Source organism: Hermetia illucens, chromosome 1, assembly GCF_905115235.1.
Source record: "Hermetia illucens chromosome 1, iHerIll2.2.curated.20191125, whole genome shotgun sequence".
Classification (NCBI taxonomy): Eukaryota; Metazoa; Arthropoda; class Insecta; order Diptera; family Stratiomyidae; genus Hermetia; species Hermetia illucens.
In genome coordinates, this window is record NC_051849.1 from 196,237,861 (window position 1) to 196,259,859 (window position 21,999).

The 21,999-nt window shown below is 44.1% G+C and overlaps 1 protein-coding gene across 1 annotated transcript; it reads right to left on the bottom strand.

Annotated features, from left to right (window-relative positions):
• Window positions 1–6,747: 6,747 nt before the first annotated feature.
• On the bottom strand, window positions 6,748–17,443 carry LOC119661343. Its single transcript, XM_038070644.1, has 4 exons — window positions 17,173–17,443; window positions 16,953–17,118; window positions 10,990–11,526; window positions 6,748–7,318 (listed from the first exon to the last, which is right to left on the bottom strand). The coding sequence occupies exons 1-4, from the start codon at window positions 17,270–17,272 to the stop codon at window positions 6,853–6,855; spliced, it is 1,269 nt and encodes a 422-aa protein (XP_037926572.1). The 5' UTR covers window positions 17,273–17,443; the 3' UTR covers window positions 6,748–6,852.
• Window positions 17,444–21,999: the final 4,556 nt, after the last annotated feature.

Genomic DNA, 21,999 nt, shown 5'->3' on the forward strand with positions numbered 1-21,999 from the left:
ATCTATTTTTCCTAGACTTTGTTTGTAAACAAACAAATGTCAGCTAACAAGCCCACCCACAGCATAATTTAGTTTTTACCGTTTCAAAAACGGTATTTAATAATGGCGTATTCGTTTAGCGTTCGTCTGGTTTGTGTCACAGATTGAAGGAAAATATAGCAGCAAATGTTAGTGTCACCGACTCCACAGCTTCAAACCTTCCTTGTCTAGTGTGGTAATACCGCACATTTCTCCCGTTAGATCAAAGACACAAAGAAAAAGGAATCCAATTAACAAGTAGAAGGTTTCAGCTCCGGAAAGAATTTGTGTTTTCTTATGTAGAGAACTAACTGTTTTAGACTAAATTGTGTGTGACTGACAGACTACGAGTAGGGGCATAGCTGTTGATGTGTAAATATATGCTTATGCAATTTAAGATTCTGAATTTACGAATTTTTTGTATGTATCTGATCCTTCAACCAAAATGTCGCTAGTAAAGATATCCAGAATGCAAAACTATTATAAAAACGGAGAAAAGCAAAGCACATATGGACTTTGTTAAATTTCAACGTAGCTTCCTGGGAGGTGGAGGAGGAGAGTGGAGATAATGCACAAATTTTTCCCTGGTCATCTTGGTGATGATTCATTGTCCGATTGGTTTGGATTATATTTATATGGAATGGTTCCTCTTCAACATAGCCAAGTCATTAAAATCCCCTTTTGTCCATCGGTGAGTACACTGAAGGAGCTCGGGCACAGATCTGATGTATAAAATCTAGCTTCAGCACCACTCTGGAGTAAGGGAGTAGAAGTTTTTTGTCCTTTAGAGATAAGTGCTCTCCATCTGAATATGACAAGTCGAGGGCAACCTTCTATTTGTTCCTCTTCGTCGACAAAATCGACCCGTTGAAGGTTGACAGCTGGAATTTTCTGGTATTGTCACGCCAATGAACCAGATAATCGGATCACAGGAAGCGTTTGGATAAGTAATCTACTATTAAGTCTCTATGGGGTCTTATTTATATTAAAAATCAACTTATGTTATGCCTAAATCTATGGCTAATCTTACGTAGACCGGACCAGAGTCGTAAGGAGGAACTCAGTGTCTTGGGTGAAAATCGAAGCAATCTAATTTTATCGATCTTTATTCTCAGGTCTAAGAGAAACTCCGGAACTGCAAGCAAACACTCCTTCCTTCACCGCCCTGCCGATGGGCCAACAGCTTTAAGCGTTTATCAACGGGTAGAAATATTTGAAAGCCATGGACTTTTGACGGTAGCCCTTCAAACTATATCCGAGTCTTAAGTTTCGACAAATCTGCCTAAATAAATTTTTTCAATGTTTCAGTTACACTCCATACGTCAGAACGCTAGAAATAGTTTTTAGTTGCCCTCGAAAGCAGTATATTTATGGTCACTGGCCATCTGCAATTAGATCGCGAATATGTGGGACGCATTTGCTTGACACGATTGTGTAAATGAGGCATGGCTCATCTGAGTGCTACTTGTTTGAAATGTTTTCTCGCACCCATCTTATCAACACCTCCGTCTGTTTTTGGGCCACACGCTGGCAAAGCACTTCATCTGTTATTGAAACAGGCCCAAATATTTCGATGACACAACATGAGTTGATAGAAGTTTCAAGGTTTCGGATATCAGTGGCAGTTAGTTTCCTTGTCCTATTCCCACATAGCAGTAAAGAGAGAAATTTGACGCGGGCAACCTCGAAATTACGCACTACCGAATATGTCAAAAGCTAGGCCACGAAGCTTTCAATTGTAATCTTCCTTACCGATGCGTTAAATACAAAACTGCTCATGATCATCGCCAATGTCCGAGAACCCAGCAACAAAATCCTACCTGTGACAATTGCGGTTGAAACACGCATCTGAAAAGTTATCGTAACTGCCCGATGTTAGTCTAGGCCGCGCCCGCCAAAACCTTGCTCTTCAACCAATTAAACCAAACGCAGCCAAAGCTCCCAGGCCTCCATTCCAACACAAACACTTCCAAGTCATTAACCCCATCCCACACCAACACCAACTTTTCTCCTATGCATCCATAGCCCAATAGAATTGGATGATGAAATCCATTCACTATTCAACATTCCCCAGAGTTAGCCGACAACTTAACACTTTCCTTCCAGCTTATCAAACCCTTTCCTTACTTATAGAAAAGAGGCTAGCATTCCTATCCTTCCTGTGTCAACACAATTGTGAGCACACAAAAAGGACACGAACTTCTTAACTTCCATAAAACACCCAATTCCAATTTCCTCCTCCTCACAGAAACAGAATTGAATTCGAACCATAGACTTTTCTTTCCCCACATCACTTTTTTTCGAACCGACCGTATACATGACCCAGGCGCAGATACACCTATCTTAGTTTTCAACCGCATAGATACCAATCAAATTTTCGTCCCAACCACTACATCCTCATTCTCAGGGAAAACGATTATCTTAATCACAACCCGTTCTTCCACCACCTTTCGCGTTAGCCTCTATTGTCCAAATCAAACCCTAAACCCTGCTACCTCACGTGATGAGTCCAACATCGAGAGAGAATGACAGAGCCCTTCCAAAAAGCCGGAATAAACAAACCGTCCTCATACTAGGTAGAGAACTGAATGCCAAATACAATTTGTGATACAATTCAACTACCAACCACAATGGCAGCATACTTACCAACTGGTATTCCCAGAACTCCCACCCTCTACAAGTAACCCTCCTACTCCCAACCAACCAACCTTCCACATCTCCAATTTCCGTTCTTACCTTGACCTTTTCCTCATCGGCAGTAATCTCTTCGCCCAGTCCCACTTCTCATCAGACCTCCCAACAATCCCAGGTCTTAGTGACTATGACGGTGTAGTTCTTCAGTTCTACACCAACGCACAATCCCCTAAAATCCAACCGAAACTTCTCCCAGACTATTTCAGAACGAATTGGAATTTAATAATAATAATCGTTGACGCAACAATCCATATTGGTTCAGGGCCTTGAAGTGTGTTAGAGCACTTCATTCAAGGTAATACATTACACTGTAGGAGGCAATGGGGTCAACATTGCGCTCGCCTGAGATTATTACCTTGTTTTGACTGAGGTACTCATTCACAGCTGGGTCGAATGGTATCCGACATCCAGTCACAAATTCCTCTGCTAACACTGAGATTTAAACCGTGATCTTCCGCTACAGCAGGCCAGCGTTCTAATCACTTAAGCCATCCGGAATTAAAATTTAGTAAACATTAAACTAACTGAAAAATTGTCAGCCATTACCCTCCCACCATCCCCTTAACCGGACTAATAGATGATACAATAACCCGGATGACCGAAACTACCCAAGAGGTGTGCCAACAAATCACTCCCCTTCGTTCCTTAAATTACATTGATTCTATGACACTCCTAACAAAAGCCCTCAACCTAATCAAAGAAAAAACCACACTCCACAAGGAACTTCATCCTAATAGGTACAGTTGTCGATACAATTACCTGAGAACCCGTATAAATTCATTGACTTAAAATATCCGAACCCAAATCCAATTCCTTTATGTAGGACACCACACAGTCAAACACTCAGGCATCTCCCTTAATAACCAAATTTGCAACCATCTTCACCACATCTGTCCCCATCTCGTCAAACCTAAAACTCCCAGCTCTCTTCCCCACAACACATCCCCGACAGACCATAAGCATTCCTTACAACCCATCACACAAATCTTCACCTTTCAGACCCGCCCACCGAGTCAGCAGTCCTCCAACACTTATCCTATCTAACCGACTACCCTTCCAAATACAGCCATCTACCAATACCACCGTCAGGTCCTGTTGTTTCCCAAATTTAGCCTTCTCATAAAAATCCATCGTATCCATAACCCTTTCCCGTAAGAACAAAAAGTCCACAGGTCCAGGTAAAATCCTAATAATCCTTAAGAAGTGCGCTAAAACGCCAAGTCCAGTCCTTTCACAACTTTTAATCACTGCTTTATTACAGCAGATTCCCCCAACCCCGCATGGAAACAAGCGCTCATCACACCAACCGGCAAGAAATAAGAACTCCTATCCAACCCCAATAGCTACTGACCAATTTTCTTACTGAACATCCATTTCAACATTTTAGAAACTGCCTTCCATGATCTTATACTTGCCCACATCTCCGACCATGATACCATCCCTAACTTTGTTTGCCAACAAGAAAGATTAGTACATTTCATGCCATCCTCATCCTCAAATCTGGCTTGTACAAAAGTCTAAATTACAATATCGCTAAAACTGCCTGCCTCCTAGATATACAAAAGGCCTTCGATTCCGGTTGGCACTCCTACAAATATCGCTCATCACCCTTTATCCTCAACTAGCTCTCCAATCGCCAATTCCAAGTCATAGTCCTCAACTCCTTATTTGATCCCTGCAATCCCCCTGCAGGCATTCTTCGAAGTCCTTAGGCAACCCTTTTCTCCCTCTATACTGCTGGCATCCCACTCTATCATCCCTCAACAATCTCAAACTCCATTAAAACCATCCAGTATGCCCATGACCTAATCCTTTACACCACCTCCAGAAATATACGTGTTGCGCAATTCCGACTAAACCTAACAATCCAATCTCTCAATTTTTACCTTAACTCCTGGAAACTTCTTCTAAATCCATCCAAATTTGAAGCCATAGTTTTCCGTGGCAGGGCCAAAATCACCTATAAGATGGATTGTGACATCTGCAACCTCCTCATCAAAATAGGCCCAAACTCTATTCCCACTGTGGCTTCCACAAAATATCTCGAAAACTATCTGAACTCCCGCGTTTCTCCTATGCCCCGTGTAAATTCCATCCTTGCCAATATTATAAACGGACTCAAATTCCTATGGCCCACCCTAAAACCCAACTTCTCAATCCGTCCTGATGTAAAGCTCTATTGTTACAAACAACTGATCCCTCCATTAATGTTGTTCGGCTTTGTAGCCTGGTGCGACTTGACCGCACACCAAATGGAGAGCTTACGAGCTCATCAAAGGAGATTCCTCCGAATATCCTTAGGCCTATCCCATCCACCCTACAACCAAGCCGTCTACACTGAAGTCAGCACAATCCGTTCGGACGCATTCCTCCTATCCCAATCCCTGACCCATGACAATAGCCTTGTACGTGAAGCCACATTGGCCCATCCAGCCTCCTATTTAGAACCCATGTCCTCCCCTCCGACATCCTAAACTTACACTTTCAAGACCGCATTTACCAATGGAAGGTTACTGTATTACTATCGCCCGTACAGCGAACATTGTTCTGACTTTATCTTCTCTACAGCGCAATACCTTTAATCCTTCACTTGGTTGCGAAGACTTGTCAGACTGGGAATCTTGGTTAAACCTGACTTTTCCTACCTCCTTCTACAAAACCATAGCCAGCTGACCAAGATCAATAAGTCGGTGAGAGCAAGCAGAAGCTATCAGCTTAGTAGATTTGATTGGGCAAAGATTATATGGTCCATTGAAGTCACGTCTTCTGGACAGGATAACACGCAAAACGTTACCAATAACGTCAAGAAGAAGTATCGGTTGCAAGATGGCACCCTGGTGGATTCTGGGTTCGACTTCGAATTCCTCCACGTGACGTTTTGCGCCATCATATGTCGCTCTGATAATAGTTGTTAGTTTTCCCAGTATGCCCTTCCTGCGTAGAGAATTTCAGATGCACTCCCCCCAGGAAGCACGCACGGTAGTGGAGTCCTAGTCCGTCGCCTTCACGTCCTGTCATCAACACAGCTTCCAGTCCCTTAGGTTGATCGATCCGCTGCAGTCAGCCAGGTCGTGCAAAATCCTTTTAGGACATGGTCGACAACTTCACCTGGGTATGAGATAAAGGCACGTTTTATTGCGGTTCACCGCTCAGTAATATTGTTGGATGGGCTGTTTTGGGATTATACGGTTTGCACAGCAAGGAAGTTACCCCATTGTTGGAGGACTGCCAGACACTGTCAGACTGCGAAAAGCGTCCGTATTGAATTTGGGGGCTGTTGCTGTCATGCCATGAGACCATGAGATTATTGCCCCTCTCCGATGTCAGCACCCATTTTATTTGGCAAATTCAGAAGACAACTTATATATCAACTGTTGAACGTAATATGGGCGGCTTGATTAGAAGTCCATTTCCGATCAGTCGAAACCCAACTGAAAATTTTCAGACCTTTCACAGTTGTTATTACGGTTACCTAGACGATGCCTCCCGATCACCTCCCCAAGAAACAGCGCATCTTAGCATTCAGACTACCCTTTGCAAGTCTCCTTCCCTCTGTATGGCGAAATCTGTTGGTGCGCGGCATTGCACGCTTATGATGTTCCTTAACATGCACGTAAATCTCGGAGAAAACGGCCATTATGGGGACCCATTGCGAAGGAGTCTGCGCAAATTCCAGAAACCGATCATGGATAGGCAAGGGTGATCTGTGAAGTTAGTCCGTAACCGAGGCACAATTGAAGCGCAAAGTTCACTTAGGAAATAACGCTAAAATAAGTGCTCAAAAGCTTACCAATAAAGGACCTGAATTTCAAAAACCAACCCCATAGAAAAGGGGGGGGGGGAAACGAAAATTACTCGGGGTGAAAATTTTGTTGGCCTCCTATTATTTCTTCTTTCCTTTAAAACTTCTATTCAGGGCCCCTGAGAAAGCTCCTAGTCCGGGGGGAATCCCTCCTTTCCACCCCCTCTCGACAGACCTGCTTATTGCTCTTCCTTCAAATTCTTCAATGATGGATGAAATAAATGGCGAATAAATAAATTTAAAACGCTTTAAATTGTTTTTTATTTTCACCAAATAACTGCTTTTTATATGATTCTACGTTTGGATGCTTTGACAGTTCCGGCGATCACTTTTTTTCATTAATCGTCCGTCAATCGTTGTTGATCCAGGTTTGCTATTTCCGAAAAGTAAGAGTATCCTACTTTTCCAGCATGTCCTTTCGACTGTTCACTACCAGTAGACCTCCTCTTTTCTGTTGAAGTTCTGTTGGAGCCTATCGATTTCTTGGATTTCTTTGAACTGCCCGATTCAGTGGATTTTCTCTTTTCGGTGTCAACTAGCTGTTTTGATTGGGTTTCTTTTTCATTTTTTGATTCCTTTGCAGTCTCCGATGCTTGAATGTCTACAGGGGTCTGAATATTCAATAACGTGTTTATGGAGACAAGTAGATTTGCCAATCTTGAATTCTCGAAATTCACGTTATCCAGCATGAAGACATTGATTTTTGAATGTTTGTCGCCCTGTAATTTCGAACAATGGGATTTGACCCAAGCTTCAGCCTTTTGACCAACTTGTGCTATCATCACAGAACAAAGGCGCCAAAAACTGGAATTATCAGGAAAGAAATTAGTAATTTTTAAAAAAGAGTACAGCCTACTGCCCCTGCGGCAGACTAACGCAGCAATAAAGGGACAGAAAACAAGCAAACCCCCTAGAATCGATTGTATAGCTGCGGCTACAATAATTACCTAAAAAGGTATTCACCTGCTTTACTGGGTTAGTCGAAAGAGAACAAAATCTTCGGAAAGTACTGGAACTTCAACCTCAATATCTACCAAATATTCCTTGTTGTGCATACGGACATGGACATGGACATACGGCATTATCGATTCTGCAGCAGATTCTGGTCTTACAAAAGCAACCATGACGAGTTTAATTTCGAAGCTAAGATTGAGGGGCGGGCTAACCCCAATACCCTTCGACTTCGCCCTTAAGCACGCAATCGAAAAAAAATCCTGTTGATACCAAAGGCATGCTGCTTCCTAACTCAACGAAAATGATAACCTAGGTTGACGACATTGACGTCTTTCCGTCTTCCCTCTCTCCAATTGGAGTTGTCTTTTCACAATCCCCTTAAGGGAGGTTATCTTCAGGGTCATAAGCGACCTATAATGGGTCGCTTACGATCTGTCGGCATCGATGGGGTGATGTAAGCCTAGCTCTGCCAAGCTGATAGTAGTGACATCTGTCAGGAACCAACCCTCTCGGGACCCTGGTCGGGCAGTGTGCATTGAACCGGTGTTAGTAGATCGCTTTGCTCCTAGCGAACACTTATCCGTCAGTGAGTTCCGGAATGAACCCCCAGGGGTAACTGGGGTAAGGGCTATGTCCCGGAAGGTAAACCCCTTCTTAGCTATTGCGCCCGCTCCCTTTTACACGATGCGCTGGTAAATTTTCCATGGAGAATAAATTTAAACTAACGAAAAACATCGACAATATAGTAGGGAAGGAGGAAGATCTGACTGCATTTGAGCGCAGGACAAAAGCGCGTCGTTCACCGCAGCGATCAGCGAAAAAAGCAGCGAGGTCTGAAATACCCAATGTGTCACCGGGACGCTCAAATAAAGAGGCAATCTTACCAAGTCGCACGATTAACGATGCGGGGACGCAACTCCAATACCATGTAGTACCTCTGTTCCGTGAAAGAGCCCAGTCAGATTCGCTAGTCTTGAGCAGGTGGATTTGGACACGAACTGAACAAAAGCGCGGTCGACCTTCCTAGCTAGGGCCGAAGAATAAAGGCTCAGCAGAGAAGTGGTGAAGTGTATGCGGTCGGCAACGTTCCTCCAGAGGAACGCCAGCAAAGACGTCAAAAAAGGCCTAATGGAACTGGAGGAACGTCAAACGGACCGCAGATAGCCCATTACAAAGCGAGCTGGGGGAAAAGCGGAAAGAGGACCTGACGGAGACATTATCAAAGTAGTTTACAGGGCCCAAACAAAGAAGGAGAAAAAGTATAAAAGGAAGCAACTGACTACGCCGCCAGAGCCCCATCTGTTCAGCGACAAGGAGGCAACAAACCAAAAGCTAGCACCAGAAAAGACAAGGAAACGAAGAAGGACTAGACCGTCTGCTCTACTCATTAAGCCGAAGGCAAGGCATTTGCGGAAATCCTTAGTGAAATCCGCCACATGCTGAAACCTGACGATAACGGAGCAGAGGTATCTTTCACACCGAAAACGAAGGGTGGCGGAGTCATCGTCAAACTGGGCCCGAAGACGACTAGTAAGGGTACGTCCTGTGAAGTGGTCAAAGAGTTATTGGGGTAGAAGGCTCTTATTTCTATTCCAGAGTCTGTGTGCTCTCTAGAAATCCGAGATTTTGACTGGCTCAAGAAAAGGTTGGAGGAGGCCGTAAAGTTTGAATGTCCAGAGGTAACCAATGCCTGGATAGGTATCACCTCTGTAAATGTTCGAGGCCAAAAACTTTCCGTAGTGGAAGTCGCCGAGCAATATGCGAGGAAACTCTATAGCAGCGGGAAAATCAAAATTGGATGGGTAGTATGCAGGGTACCAATGCGGATAATCCCCATCAAGCGCTACAGATGTGTGGACTATGGACAAGGGCAAGGGACCGAGCGGTGGAAAAAAAAGCGCAGTTCGCTGCAGAGGTAAAAGCTAATATAGTGCTAATCAGCGAGCAATACCGGAACAGGGCCCCGGCGTTATGGCATCTCGACTTATCGGGTACCGCTGCTATTTGGGTTCATGACGACGTTAGACTTCGTGTTCTTGCCTATGGTCTAGAAAATGGCTTTGCCTGGATTCGGTGTTTAAGTATAACGTTTTTTAGCGTTTAACTGACGCCGAATGGAGACGATGCCGGACTTTCGGCGTCGGCTTGTTGCACCGGAGGACGCCGTTTCGGGTATGGAGGTGGGCGGTGATTTTAATGCTAGGGCCCTAGAATGGGGCATGCCTCAGCCAGACTCCAGAGGAAAACGGATTCTGGAAATGGCGGCGAGAACCGGCCTCGTAGTATTAAACACACGATCCACGCCAAGTTTCGGCGCCCATGCTGTGAAAGAAGCATCTTTGACATCACTTTTGCGTTAGAATCTCTGGCACCATCGGTGGACGGGTGGCGAGACTTCTCTTCTTATGGAATGTCGCGGAGGTGTACATCGGAAAGTTCGTCGAAGCTTTTAGAACAGACAGAGTAGTGCTGGAGAGCGTTCCGAGGGATGGTAGCGTTGCAGTTGACACTGTCGTAAACCCAGTGATGAACCTAGTAACGACAGCGTATGAGGCTTCCATGCCCCGGAGAGGCTCAGTCGTGACAAGCCTTCTATCCATTGGTGGATGGCAGAAATTGCCGACCTACGGAGGGAGTGTCATTCGCTCCGCCGTTTGGCACAACGTTTACACACCAATGAGGAGGCATACATCATAAAAGCAGGATATGGCTCAGCAAAAAGGAGACTCCGCAGCGCGATAGATAAAAACGAAGCTCGCGGCTGGTCAACGAGGTGAGTGAGAAGTCGTGGGGGTTTGGCTATAAGCTCGTCACCCGGAAAATCGGGGCTATGAGGAAGTCCTGCATACTAAATACCAGATAGACCGCATTGTGCGGGCATTATTCCCCAGGTATTCCGTACAGGTTGATGTCAATAGCGCGCAAAGCATTGAGAATTCCCTTTTTACAATGGGACAGCTCGGAGAAGCGGAGAAGCGCGAGAGGGCTAGCTCGTAGTAATGTGTCCAGGCTAGTTCTCTGATGACAGGGAGGTGTTTACTTGGCAGTCCGATTGCGTACTATTGCGGGCGTCCTACACTTTGTGCGTAGCAAACGCGATCACTTACCCTAGTCCTGTGGGAACAAGCGTACTCTCGGATACATCATTGATCAAATCCAGGCTATCAGATTGGCTCAATAGGGATATGGCTCCATAATTGTAAAACCCGAGCTGGTTTTAGTGTCAAGTTAAGTTTGTTCAAAAGGGCGAAGTCACAAGGATCCCCGTAGAAGGATAGAAAAATTTTAATTCATAAATGCAGGCGAAAACATTCCGGCGCCTTTTGTACGGTACGGTTTTTAGCGGGACATCCTTTGCCTATGGGAGACCTCCACAAATAAGGCCCTTCTTCAAACATGACGATGTTAGAAAAGTTAAATTAGCCTTTCACTCTGGTTAAGGTGTTGAAGGATCCAAATAATTCCTACATCCAAGTCGCGTTGTGTCAGTTGACATTCAACAATATCTCATTCATACTTACTTCAAGAAAGTAGGGCCTGATTCCTTCTCCGAACGGACAACATATTGCAGTATTTGTCCCCGATGCCAGTCTCGATTCTGCACAGATTTGATGAAGAACTCATTCAAGTTAGCATAGACTGATGTATCCTTAGGACTACTTATGGGCCAGTAGCGCCCCGGCCAGAAGTGCAATGGCACATCCGACATTCTGTATATTATTAAGACTTGTTTGCTTTTCTCCTGTGCAGCCATGAGTGTGAGATTCTTTAGTTTTCCATCCAACCGGGTGAACATCATGGAGCCGAAAGTTTCGTTCAGATGGTCTTGCAGCGACAAATGATTGGAATATAGCATATTTCGGAAACTTTGAAAATCCAAAATTATAAATTCGTGAGGATTTTTGTCCAGAAAGCGTCTAATAATTTGCACCGCTCCTTCGATTTGCTGTAAGTTTATTTTGTAGCTTGAATTTGATTCATCATCATCATCGTCATCGACATGAAACTCTGTTTCCTCGATATCATCCGATGGTTTTGTGACGCAAAAGGCGAAAAATCTGAAATTATGAAAGAGCAATGAAATTCTTCTTTACCGAAATGAGGACACTATCAAGAAAAATATAATACGAAAAATGAACGGATGTGATAGGTAATACCACTTTGGCTATAGGAAACCAATTATGATTTGGTTTTTGTAAATTTCATACATTCCTCGTCTATGGAAAAATCGAGGGTCCCAAAAATGCTCACTTTCCGTAACCGGAGCGAGAATTCCGGAGATATAATCTGGATAGTCTGGACCTAATCGCAGTGAGATACTTTGGGAACAGAGAGCACTCCTCTCCCTTTTGGTGCTCCGTGCTCTTGTATTCTGGAAAGCCAAGTGGCAGCACCCCATATCGCATTGTAATCGACGACTACCGGTAGGTGCGCTTCTATCAGATGAGAACTAGTTTCTAACAGGATCTTGACTGCAGAATTCCGATCCAGGTTAAGGGGCATCAAAATTGGCAGCGCTACACTTCAGCAAAGATTTCTAAGAGCAACTGCCCGGAACGTCAGGAGAGACTTTCTAATGGTGACATTGTGATAGTGATGAGTGATCTGAATGCTAACATGGGCTCTGAAAACATCTTGCCCGATCAGGGGAAGCATGATCTTGGTGACGGTAACACGGTTCGGCAGTTATCCAGCATTGGGGAAACATTTTTACCCCCCAAACTCTTAAACTTTGAATAAATCACCAGATACCTTGGCCACCTTAGTGTATAGCCCTGCTTTAGCGTGCTACTAGAGGACATGGCATGGCGGACTCATTGAGAACAAATAAGCATATTAAATAAAAATAATAGGTAAGCATTGAGAAGGGAATACTTTGAAAATCAGCAGTGGAGTTAAGGTCCCTATGAATACCATAACCACAGAAGTTCGAGACCAGCATGAGCACGCCGCCTACGCTGGAAAGGAGGGAACTACGGACATGTACTTGGGGCGATGTACCAAAGGCGCAAGCAGACATAAAATGCGGACAATAAGTTACAGATTAGTGGAACGTCAGAGGAGGAGGCAAATACTTGACATTGGAGAAGAGCTCCAAACATTAATGAATAACCAGCATTAAATGAGCCTAAGTAAAGCTGCGTGCAAAAGCTTACGTATAGGCCCCATCAGATTACGAGGTCAATTTTTAAGGATGGCATTAGAATAATGCTGGCACAAGCCCTGAATATTTGGGGGGGGGGAGGGAAAATCCGAGGCCTCCTAGGAGCAGGTTACGTGGGAACTCTTGGGGAAAAGCGAAAACTTGTATCCATCAATCGTGGCACAAGACGAGCGCAAATATCCACAGCGACTGGGATTCGAACCCAGAGCAACGAGATCGACATAAAGTATACATATTTCAGAATTCCTAATGAGAGACCGAGTTATATTGAATGCCGGCGGAAGTACTCGCAAAGCAGTCATAGCATGGGACTTCTTCCCAAGAGAGGACAACTGTATCTCATTGAAGTCGGTACACTATTAAGGAATTGCAAGTGGAAGGCCCTGCCACTTCTTCCAGGATGTGATGCTAACGCTTACAACGAGATTTAGAAAACCAACCAACCAAGACCGTAGAAGCAAGTACCTTCCTCAATCCATTCTTAGTAAGTTAGAACACACAATGTAGAAAATATACCAAGTAGCCAGAGATTTGAGTCACTAAACTGGATAATACTCTTATGAGTGCTGAAGTCAAGTCTGGCTTGTTGTCAAACACACTCTTGAACACGGGCATATTGTTGGTTTCGAAATTGTCATCTTGACTTAAAAGAAATTCCAAGCTGCCCCCATGGTTGTCAGCCAGACGACGTTTAAGTACCTTGGTTTGATCCTCGTATCGAAACTTTCAGCGAGGGCTCAGAAAAACGAATTTATTTCAGACCCGATAAAAACAAGGTTCAACGTTGTGATAGGAATTTGAGGTTCAGAAAGCGGAGGCGAGAAGGTTAGTCCATAACAGTGATTTTTTTCTTAGAGAAGGACAAGACAATCACAATTACGGGAGGGTAACTAGATCACAGTGCAATACTCCAGGGTACTTCTCACGAGGGAGTTGGATGGTGTCAAAATCAGAGAAGGAGGGAAGAATAAATCCCGACAATTTTGCAGTTCATTGATGATTGGTGGTCGAAGCGAAGGTTATTGTCGAAAGTGATTCCAAGCGTTAAACCATTAGCAGAGCACCAGCGAACCAGGGTGTCTTCATTTGATTGAAGGGAGACATCGTCTATAGGCGACGATATAGCATAAAACAGATTGAGGCCGTCGGCATAAAGCAAACATCGACAACTAAGCAAGGGGGGGGGGGGGGTCGTTGATAAAGAATTAAAATAATAAAAGGACCACAATAGATCCCTGTGGTACGCCAGAGGAGGGAGAAGAGGCACGGGATGTGCAGGCATCAAAGCAGACGCGGCTAGATGGTTTGGGAAGGTAAGAGGCAGGCCATGAAATCGGGTGAAATCGAGCAGGTTGGAGCCAATGGATTTACGCTTACCGAAACCATGCTGCATTCTCAGTAAGAGTGCGATCGTCACTTTTGTGGATGGGAAGGATCAGACCGGGAAAATGAATGTCTTCCAAGCTCTTGTTGCAAATAATGCAGAACGGAAGGGAGATGGGCGGACCAGTTTTAAGAACTTTTGCTCTAGGTTTATTAGACCGTTGTATCCAAGACCGACATTGGCGTCAGACCTGCCCATGTGGTGCGTGTATGGTGGGGGAGAAACTACTACAGCTTCTGAGCACTCAGACCGTGTTGGCCCATTGTACTGCCAATGTGGTACTCGACAAAGAGTGGTAAGGAAGAGAATGATTGGAGATTCGGGGCAGCCTACATCCACCAGTGAGGAGAAGAAGAGGAAGAAGAGGGAACAGAGACTGAGGAAAAGTAGCAGTAGAGTAAATCGCAAGATGGCTTGGAGGGGGGGGGGGGGGAGGGATGAGCAGAGGAGCCAGAGAATTTAATAGAAGGAGGAGCTAAAGGGGACTGCGTTAGTTTCGAACTTGGGATTAGAATAGCTTGAGGTGCTCCGCTCCAGTGAGTCTTCAACACTGGCCGGATATTCCATTCTGGGCTTAAGTATTGAAGATTTAACCGAGGAACGTTTTGAAAAAAAAAAAACCGCAGTCAGAATGAATTCTACAGGACTGGAATTCATCTTAGCAGTGAGTCTTTAACGAAGTTTTTTGCGAACTTCAGTGGTGAACCAGACAGGGTAAGAGCGCAGAGACTTTGGAGAGGAGGGGACGTAAGAGGGAAGAAGATCTGATAATATGGTGTGAAGGTGCTGAGCAGTTGATCACAGAAGAGGCAACGCACAGGAATATTACAGAGGAGAAAAGCAAGAGTGCGATTTCGGGAAAAGGCAAACTGGAGGGCCACACAAGTATTCATGAAAATGGATAAATTAAGGGGCTGAGGCTGGTAAAATATACAGAGAATATGATTAAGGCACGTACATTTGGTGGAGTGACTTCTACGGTGACAGAATCGTGGGTGGTGGAGAAGGGGGAAAAGATGGTTCTCGCATGGACAGGGGATTCAACAACTATCACACACCTCTGCCTGTTAACTTGCCAAGTGCAACACGGTTTCTGTCATAACGAAACACAAAATAACCTTCCAGGAGCTTCAAATCTGAAATCCTGTCATCCAATTAGGTTCCAATAACGTTGAAACGCTAAGGCAGATAATGTGAAACTTGACAGCTTGGTCCTTAGACCCCTAACGTTTCGGCAAAAAGTCTAAAATAATGAGAGTCATTGACATTCGATTATCGTCAGAAGCGGTGGGATAAGCTAACCTCCGACACGAATAGTTGTTTCGGGATGACCGCTAGTGTGGCCTGAGTTTCAACGGTGACAGGTGTCGATGAGACGTTGAAGGAAGAATGTGGAGGCGTCAGTGCAGCGACAATAGAATGATCGTTGGAGCTGAGTAGTGCAGCCGATGTCGAGTAGGGGACGTGTACATCGGATGAAAGGCGATTGTTAGGGACACTTTTACTAGGAGGCAACTTCGGGCTGGTGCGATCTTTCAGAATTGCATTGGAGCAGTGCCTGGTAGACAAAGACGGAGAAACTGAGACTTAGCTGGTGCCCGATGCAACAGTAAGCTGAAGAAGCAGATTAGACGGTAACTGCATGTTGGTTCGACGCTAAAGTAGTCGTGTGTTCATGCAGCAGTTAAATATGAAACACAGCAAGTGTTACAGCGACCGGTAAAATTCGGTGAAAATTTAGTTCGAATGTCTAGAAAAGCGGAGGGAATCCCCGGACAGGATGACGAGCCGTAAAGTAAAGATTGGACAACAGAACTTGTTTTTACCAAAGAAAGGTGGGAATTGGTATGCCGCGAATCGAACTCAACACCTAACACACATTGGGCAAGTACATTGGCCCGAAACCATGGCGAACGGAGATTCGCCTAAGTAGTTATAAACAAAAATTGTCAGAACAGATTACAAATCGTTGTACTTAGGGTCAGAGTAAAAAAAATTACGGCGCACAAAAAGCGTGAAAATTGGTCGTTCCAATTGCGCGACCTATTGAGCGAAAGCACTGCACCAGCTTTATCGAGAAAAGGCTCGAAGAACAAGATGAAAAGAAACTGAAGAAAAGTCGCGATAGAAGTGCTTCTAACACGCCCGTTCAACTCGGATGTCGATTAAACTCTCTTCCATCTTATTTCGCTTAAATCCAGAATGCTGAGCTTATGTCACCGGAGTCCTGTTTCAAGTTAGAGAAAGTGAGAATTCTGGGCCCATCGACACACTTGTATAGGATCGTGCGTACATCATTGAAGTCAAAGGAATGAGTTCAGTTCCTATACAAAGCATTGTTGCTTCTGCGGCAAGGTAGTTTCGAAATTTGCATGCTACCAGCCCATATATTTTCGTTCCTATTAGTCGCCTTTTAGGATAACCGGGGAGTCCTTTAAGTTTAAATGCACCCTTAAACCCCAAAGCACAGTGCATGTCTGTGAATAAGATACGCGATTTTTTTTATAGTAGCCCAAGATATAATTGATATGGCCACCGGCCTTCCATATTCCCGTCCCTGAGTAGGATAGTGGTATGTAAGCGCGTGTCGCCGCGACATTTCAGTTGAGGTGAATATAGGTGCTGGTGGACCTTTACGCTCAATGCTCGTCAATTTCTGTGGACGATCTAGCGCTTCGGTTTTGACTCTCTGATATCCACATGGCATCAAGTCCTTGATGTTCAGCTAAGAAGTGGTAGCATTAGAATAAGAGATCTAGATTACGCACGTTTGACCTTCGACAATCACACTTTTTTGACGCAATATAAAGGGGTTGTGCAGGTTCTTAGTTCTAACTAGGTATTTCCTGGAACTTTCTTTAACATTAAAAACGACTCATGCGATGCTCGATAGTTTCCTGTCATTTTCAATAACCTACAAAATCCTTATTACTCACCGCACTCCTTTCATCAACTCCCTACTTATATTCTTATTACTTGCATTCTCCAGCTCCATTGGTGTTTCATTTGGAATGTAAAGATACATGTATGCCGTGCTTTGATCTATAAGCTTTTTACCTGCATCCGTATCCTGCGCTTCGAAAGTAACCAAATGATAAGCTCCTGGAAAAAATGGTTCTGGTCTCTCTAGGAAAAAATAAATTATACACAATTTACCTGGTATTGCCAAATGAATAATTGGTACGTGTTCGCGGATATCACTTCGGAGATGACACATCCATCTCCACAAGGGGATGTTTGAACAATTTCTCGGCATTTTTTTCAATTCCACTATTTTTTTTCTTTCAAGCTTTCGTTTTAAGTGAAAGTTCGACTTTTTTGTTTTGCTAACTAAAATTCACGATAATTTTCATATCCTCCGTTAATATATACACATTAAAAAAAATCTAAATAATGTAATAAAATTGACAAATGCTCACTATTTATGAAGGGATTTGAATAAAATCAAAGAAGGCGGCAGGAGCGACGTGAGTGCCCACTTTCCATTTTGTAGGAATGGTGGTGTGATAAAGTAGTTTCCACAGTCGAATATTGAAGTTATTCTGGGGACCTAAGTAGAACCACCAGAAATCCTTTATATGTAGAAGAGATGAGAGACAAAAGAGAAACAAGGTGATAGTGGAGATGCTATAATATCAAAATGTAAAAACGAAGATGGGCAAACCAAATTTATCGTTCCTGACTTTCTTTTTAATCTTCCAACGAGCGTCCATTGACCGTCCGCTCAACCTTTAATTCTCACGAAGCAAACCATGGGGTGAAAACTGATTGCCCAGAGTTGTTACGTGGAAATGTATAGGACCACGAACGGCTGCAAACACATTACAACAAGAGACTTCGTCGGTAATAAACCGCAGATATATACTGCAGGGCAGTCGTATTTTCGAGGTCCGCTCGAAAAAATACGGAAGAGGACTAATCATGGCGCGGGTATGGCAGGCAAGTGGTTTTCCGAGACTTACTTGAAGCTGAGGGCTAAGTTTGGGTTTTCAGGTCATCGACATTTGTCATACCCGGAAGCGACCGTCTTGGTCCTGAACTATTCCGATTCTTTCAATGATTTTTGTTCGGAGTTTCGTTAACTCCGACCCAGTTTAGTATTATACTGGCTGATAGCACTTGTTAGACAGAAGAGCCGTTTATACACCATATCTCCAACCTAAAATTCACAAGCTCTCTGGGCAAGTTGTGGCATTTCTCTCGCGTCTCTCGTACTGGCAGGGTACGGCTCCCAGCCTCGACCCTGAGAATTGCCAGTTTATTCTGAAGACTGTGAGGTTCGCATCTTGCAATAAGTTCGGCCATCGTAAAAGGGCATAGATACTCCTATCTGTGAACATTCTCTGCTAAAAGACAAGATAACAGGGCGAAATCCCAGAGGTGCTCTAGTAAATAAAAAGCGAGGGCAGAGCTACCTTGACAACAGATATTGGAGCTGCACTTAGGTACAGGCGGGCCTGTGTAATCAACTTTGGTCATTTTTCTGTTAAGACGTTTCGACCACCCTTGACTCACTTTCACTACAATACTAAGAATCATATATGTATAATACCATTTGAACCCAGTAGACCTTGTTCTACCTGTGTATATTTGAAGAAACAGTGAATTTTTTTCAGATATGAGAAGAATCAACTAAACTGATGATACGCTTGTCTATTCACTTCAAGTGTAGGTGCGAAATTATCATATTTTAGAAAATTCGTCGCTTTAAACGATGCCATTTGAACGCATGCATTGTATTTCCGAATATGCTGTAAAGTGCTTGCATTTTTGAGAAGCTTCAGCAATATAAGTTAGAAGTGGCTCTGGCATCATCATCATTGTAAAATTTGATTTGTCAATCACGCTACCGGGGGGCGCGGAGGAGGTGATACAAGGAGGAGGAATAAGAAAATCTCTCTTTTCACCCCCGTTAAAAACCTATAACTGTTACTTTTTAAAAAGTTGCGAAGCCCTGAATGGTTATTTTCGTAATATTAATAAGCGTCTTAGCAAGAAAAATTGCGAACTCTTGGCCGCGTTCGAGAGAAGAATCCTCTAATGAACTTTTGACTCCCCACATGAGGATGGACTATTCCGCAGTCTCTATAATGATGAAATCTATGAGCGATACCACGACCGTTTGGTTGTCGATAAAATCCGGCTCAACATAACAACAACATATGTATATATTTGCGCATCTAAATTGATCTAATGCATCTGCATGCATTTCCACTTTACTCCATGCAGCGAAAAAAAATGTACATCCACGTGTCGCATTTATGGGAAACCCCCTTACACTCAACACAAAATGCTGCCACTCGCTGCTTGTAAAGAGCAAATCTTCTGTCCAAATTTGGTGACAATCCGTTCAGCCGTTTCGAAGTAAATAAGGTGTGACAGACAGATAGACAGATAAATAGACGGACAGCAAGACATTAAACCGATTTTAATATGGTTTTGTTTCACATAAAACCCTAAAAGAAGAAAGGCGCAAGACCATTTTCTTCTCCGCTCTTTCGTTCTGCTCTTTTCTGCAATACTCCGCTTATATGTTTTTGATCTCTTGTGGGTTGTTCGCTTCCGCTCACGATGTCCACCAGAATAGGGGCAAGTCTTTCGATAACTGCCGTGATCGTACATGTGCCTCCAGGTCGAGACCGGGGTCACAATGATGCCATTCGCTTCAAGTATAAAGGCGATTTCGGTCGTTATAATTCATACCCTTGTCAGGTATTGAATTCAATAAAAACGAGCTAAATGCCACCCGTTGCCGCTTTCGGTTACGCTGGGTAGAGGCGCTGAGGCAGCATCTGATTAGATCGCCTCTGCCCTGCGATCAAAATCGTCAAAGCCAAATATAATTTTTGAAAGTACTGGGCGCTCGCTCACGAACAGAGTAGTCCGTGGACTTAACAGAAGGAGTAAGTTGCTTCTCGAACAAGTGCAGCCCGCCATCAAGTGGATGGTGGGCTCAGGACAACTCATTCCCAAACAAAAATAAAGGTCTAGTCGGGCTAGATGAGGAGACAATTGTACTTATCTCCGATGTTCCCAAGAACTGCTCTTACAGAAGACTAAAAGAGCGGGTGTCAGTGAGTGAGCCGTGATGATAGCAGCATTAATGACTACTAATGGGCGTTCAGATAGTAAGTCATTGGGACCTTCGGCAAGTATTGGGCACATGTATGGTACCATCGTAGGTTCGCTGAAATTACAATCGCAATTTACGACCCCTTCAACCGGTGCAACTACCTGATCGATACAGGCGCTGAAGTCTCGATTCATTCCGTATCCCAACTAATCTAATCTATCTAAATTACAATACGAAGATACCCCAACCTTTGAAAGTAAATTCTTCGTCGATCCGCACGTACGGCCATAGGCAGTAAGACTTGAGTCTAGAACTTTGACGAGCGCTTTTTTGGCGGTTCATTAACGCAGACATAAGCATCCCCATCTTAGGGGCGGATTTCCTCTCACTGCCACTATGGATTGCTAGTGCATTTGCATAACAGGTCCTTCATTGGCCCCACAACTTGCCTTCGGTCATCAAGAAAAATCTCATCCTACTCACCCTGCACTCTTTCCATCGTTTTTGAAGACATTACCGACCCACGTATTCGCGCAATTCTTCAAAAATGCCGCAACATCACTGTCGAGTGTAGTCTCGCTCAGTTCAATACCACATCAACACCACTGGCTCACCGATCTTTTCTAAGGTGCGTTCATTACCACCGTAGAAGCTCGCAGTTGCGCGGAAAGAGTTCGAAGGGGCTTCTTAAGCAACGTATTTGCAGACCTTCAGACAGTTCTTCGTCTTTGCCACTCACATGGTTCCTAAACCCAATGGCGAATGGAGACCTTGTGGCGACTACAGATGTCTAAATGCTCAGACGATTCCAGACCGATATCCACTCATCTACGATTTTGCGCACTTTATCGCAAACTATTGTATTCTTTCGACCTTCGAATTAGTCAAAGCATACTATCCAATCGTTGTAGCTCCCGAATATATTGACGTTTTAGTCGCATCTTCCACCGAGTCCAAGCATTTGGCACATTTCGAGTGCATTTTTCAACGCCCGCTTGAAAATGGTCTAATTTTCAACGTTCACAAATGCAAATTTCTCAAGCAGCTGGTGAAAATTCTAGGCCATTCTATCACCCCTGACGGCATTCAACCCCATCCAGACAAGGTACAAGTGATTGCGAGTTTTCCGCTGCGAAAGACGGTCGAAGACCATAGTAGGTTTTTAGACATGGTAAACTTCTATCGGCGTTTCTTGCGTACGTTCCGTACCAGGCATTACTTAACGCCTTCCTGTCTCGTCCTAAGACTAAATATTCGCAAAAGGTTGTAAGATCTCCAAAAACCGTCCAAACGTGAATCATAGCTTACAACCGTTGAGTTTCTTCTCAAATTTGAATCTCGCTCAATTACGGCGCCTATGATCATGAATTACTAGCCGCATATCTGAGTGTCACGTATTCCCTTGAAGGCAGGCCGTTCATCTTATTCATGGACCATAAACCTCTGACTTACGACAAAATCCCAACAAGGTGACCTCTCGCCAACTTCGCACTTAACCTGCATCAGCTTTTTTATATCCGACATTCAATATGTATCGGGTAAAGACAACTTAGTCGCTGATGCTTTGTCCTGAATCTCCGAGATCAATATCCTAGCCACAGTCGATTTTCTGGCAATCGCCGTGGCCCAGAAGGATGACGCAGTTTTTCAGAGCCTGTAGTCTAGCTCCAAATGCAAGTTCGAGGTGTTGCCTATCTTCGGCTCACATTCCTCTTCCTACTGCGAGATTTCTGAACAGGGACCTAAGCTATATATTCCGGCCGCTTTTCCTAAAGAAGTGTTTCACTCCGTGCACGATTTTGCGCGTCCTGGCATTCGAGCAACGAATGGCTAGTCTCCAGCATGTATTTCAAGCCGTCCATGAACAAGGACGTCAATTCTTGGACCAGAGATTGCATTACATGCCAAAG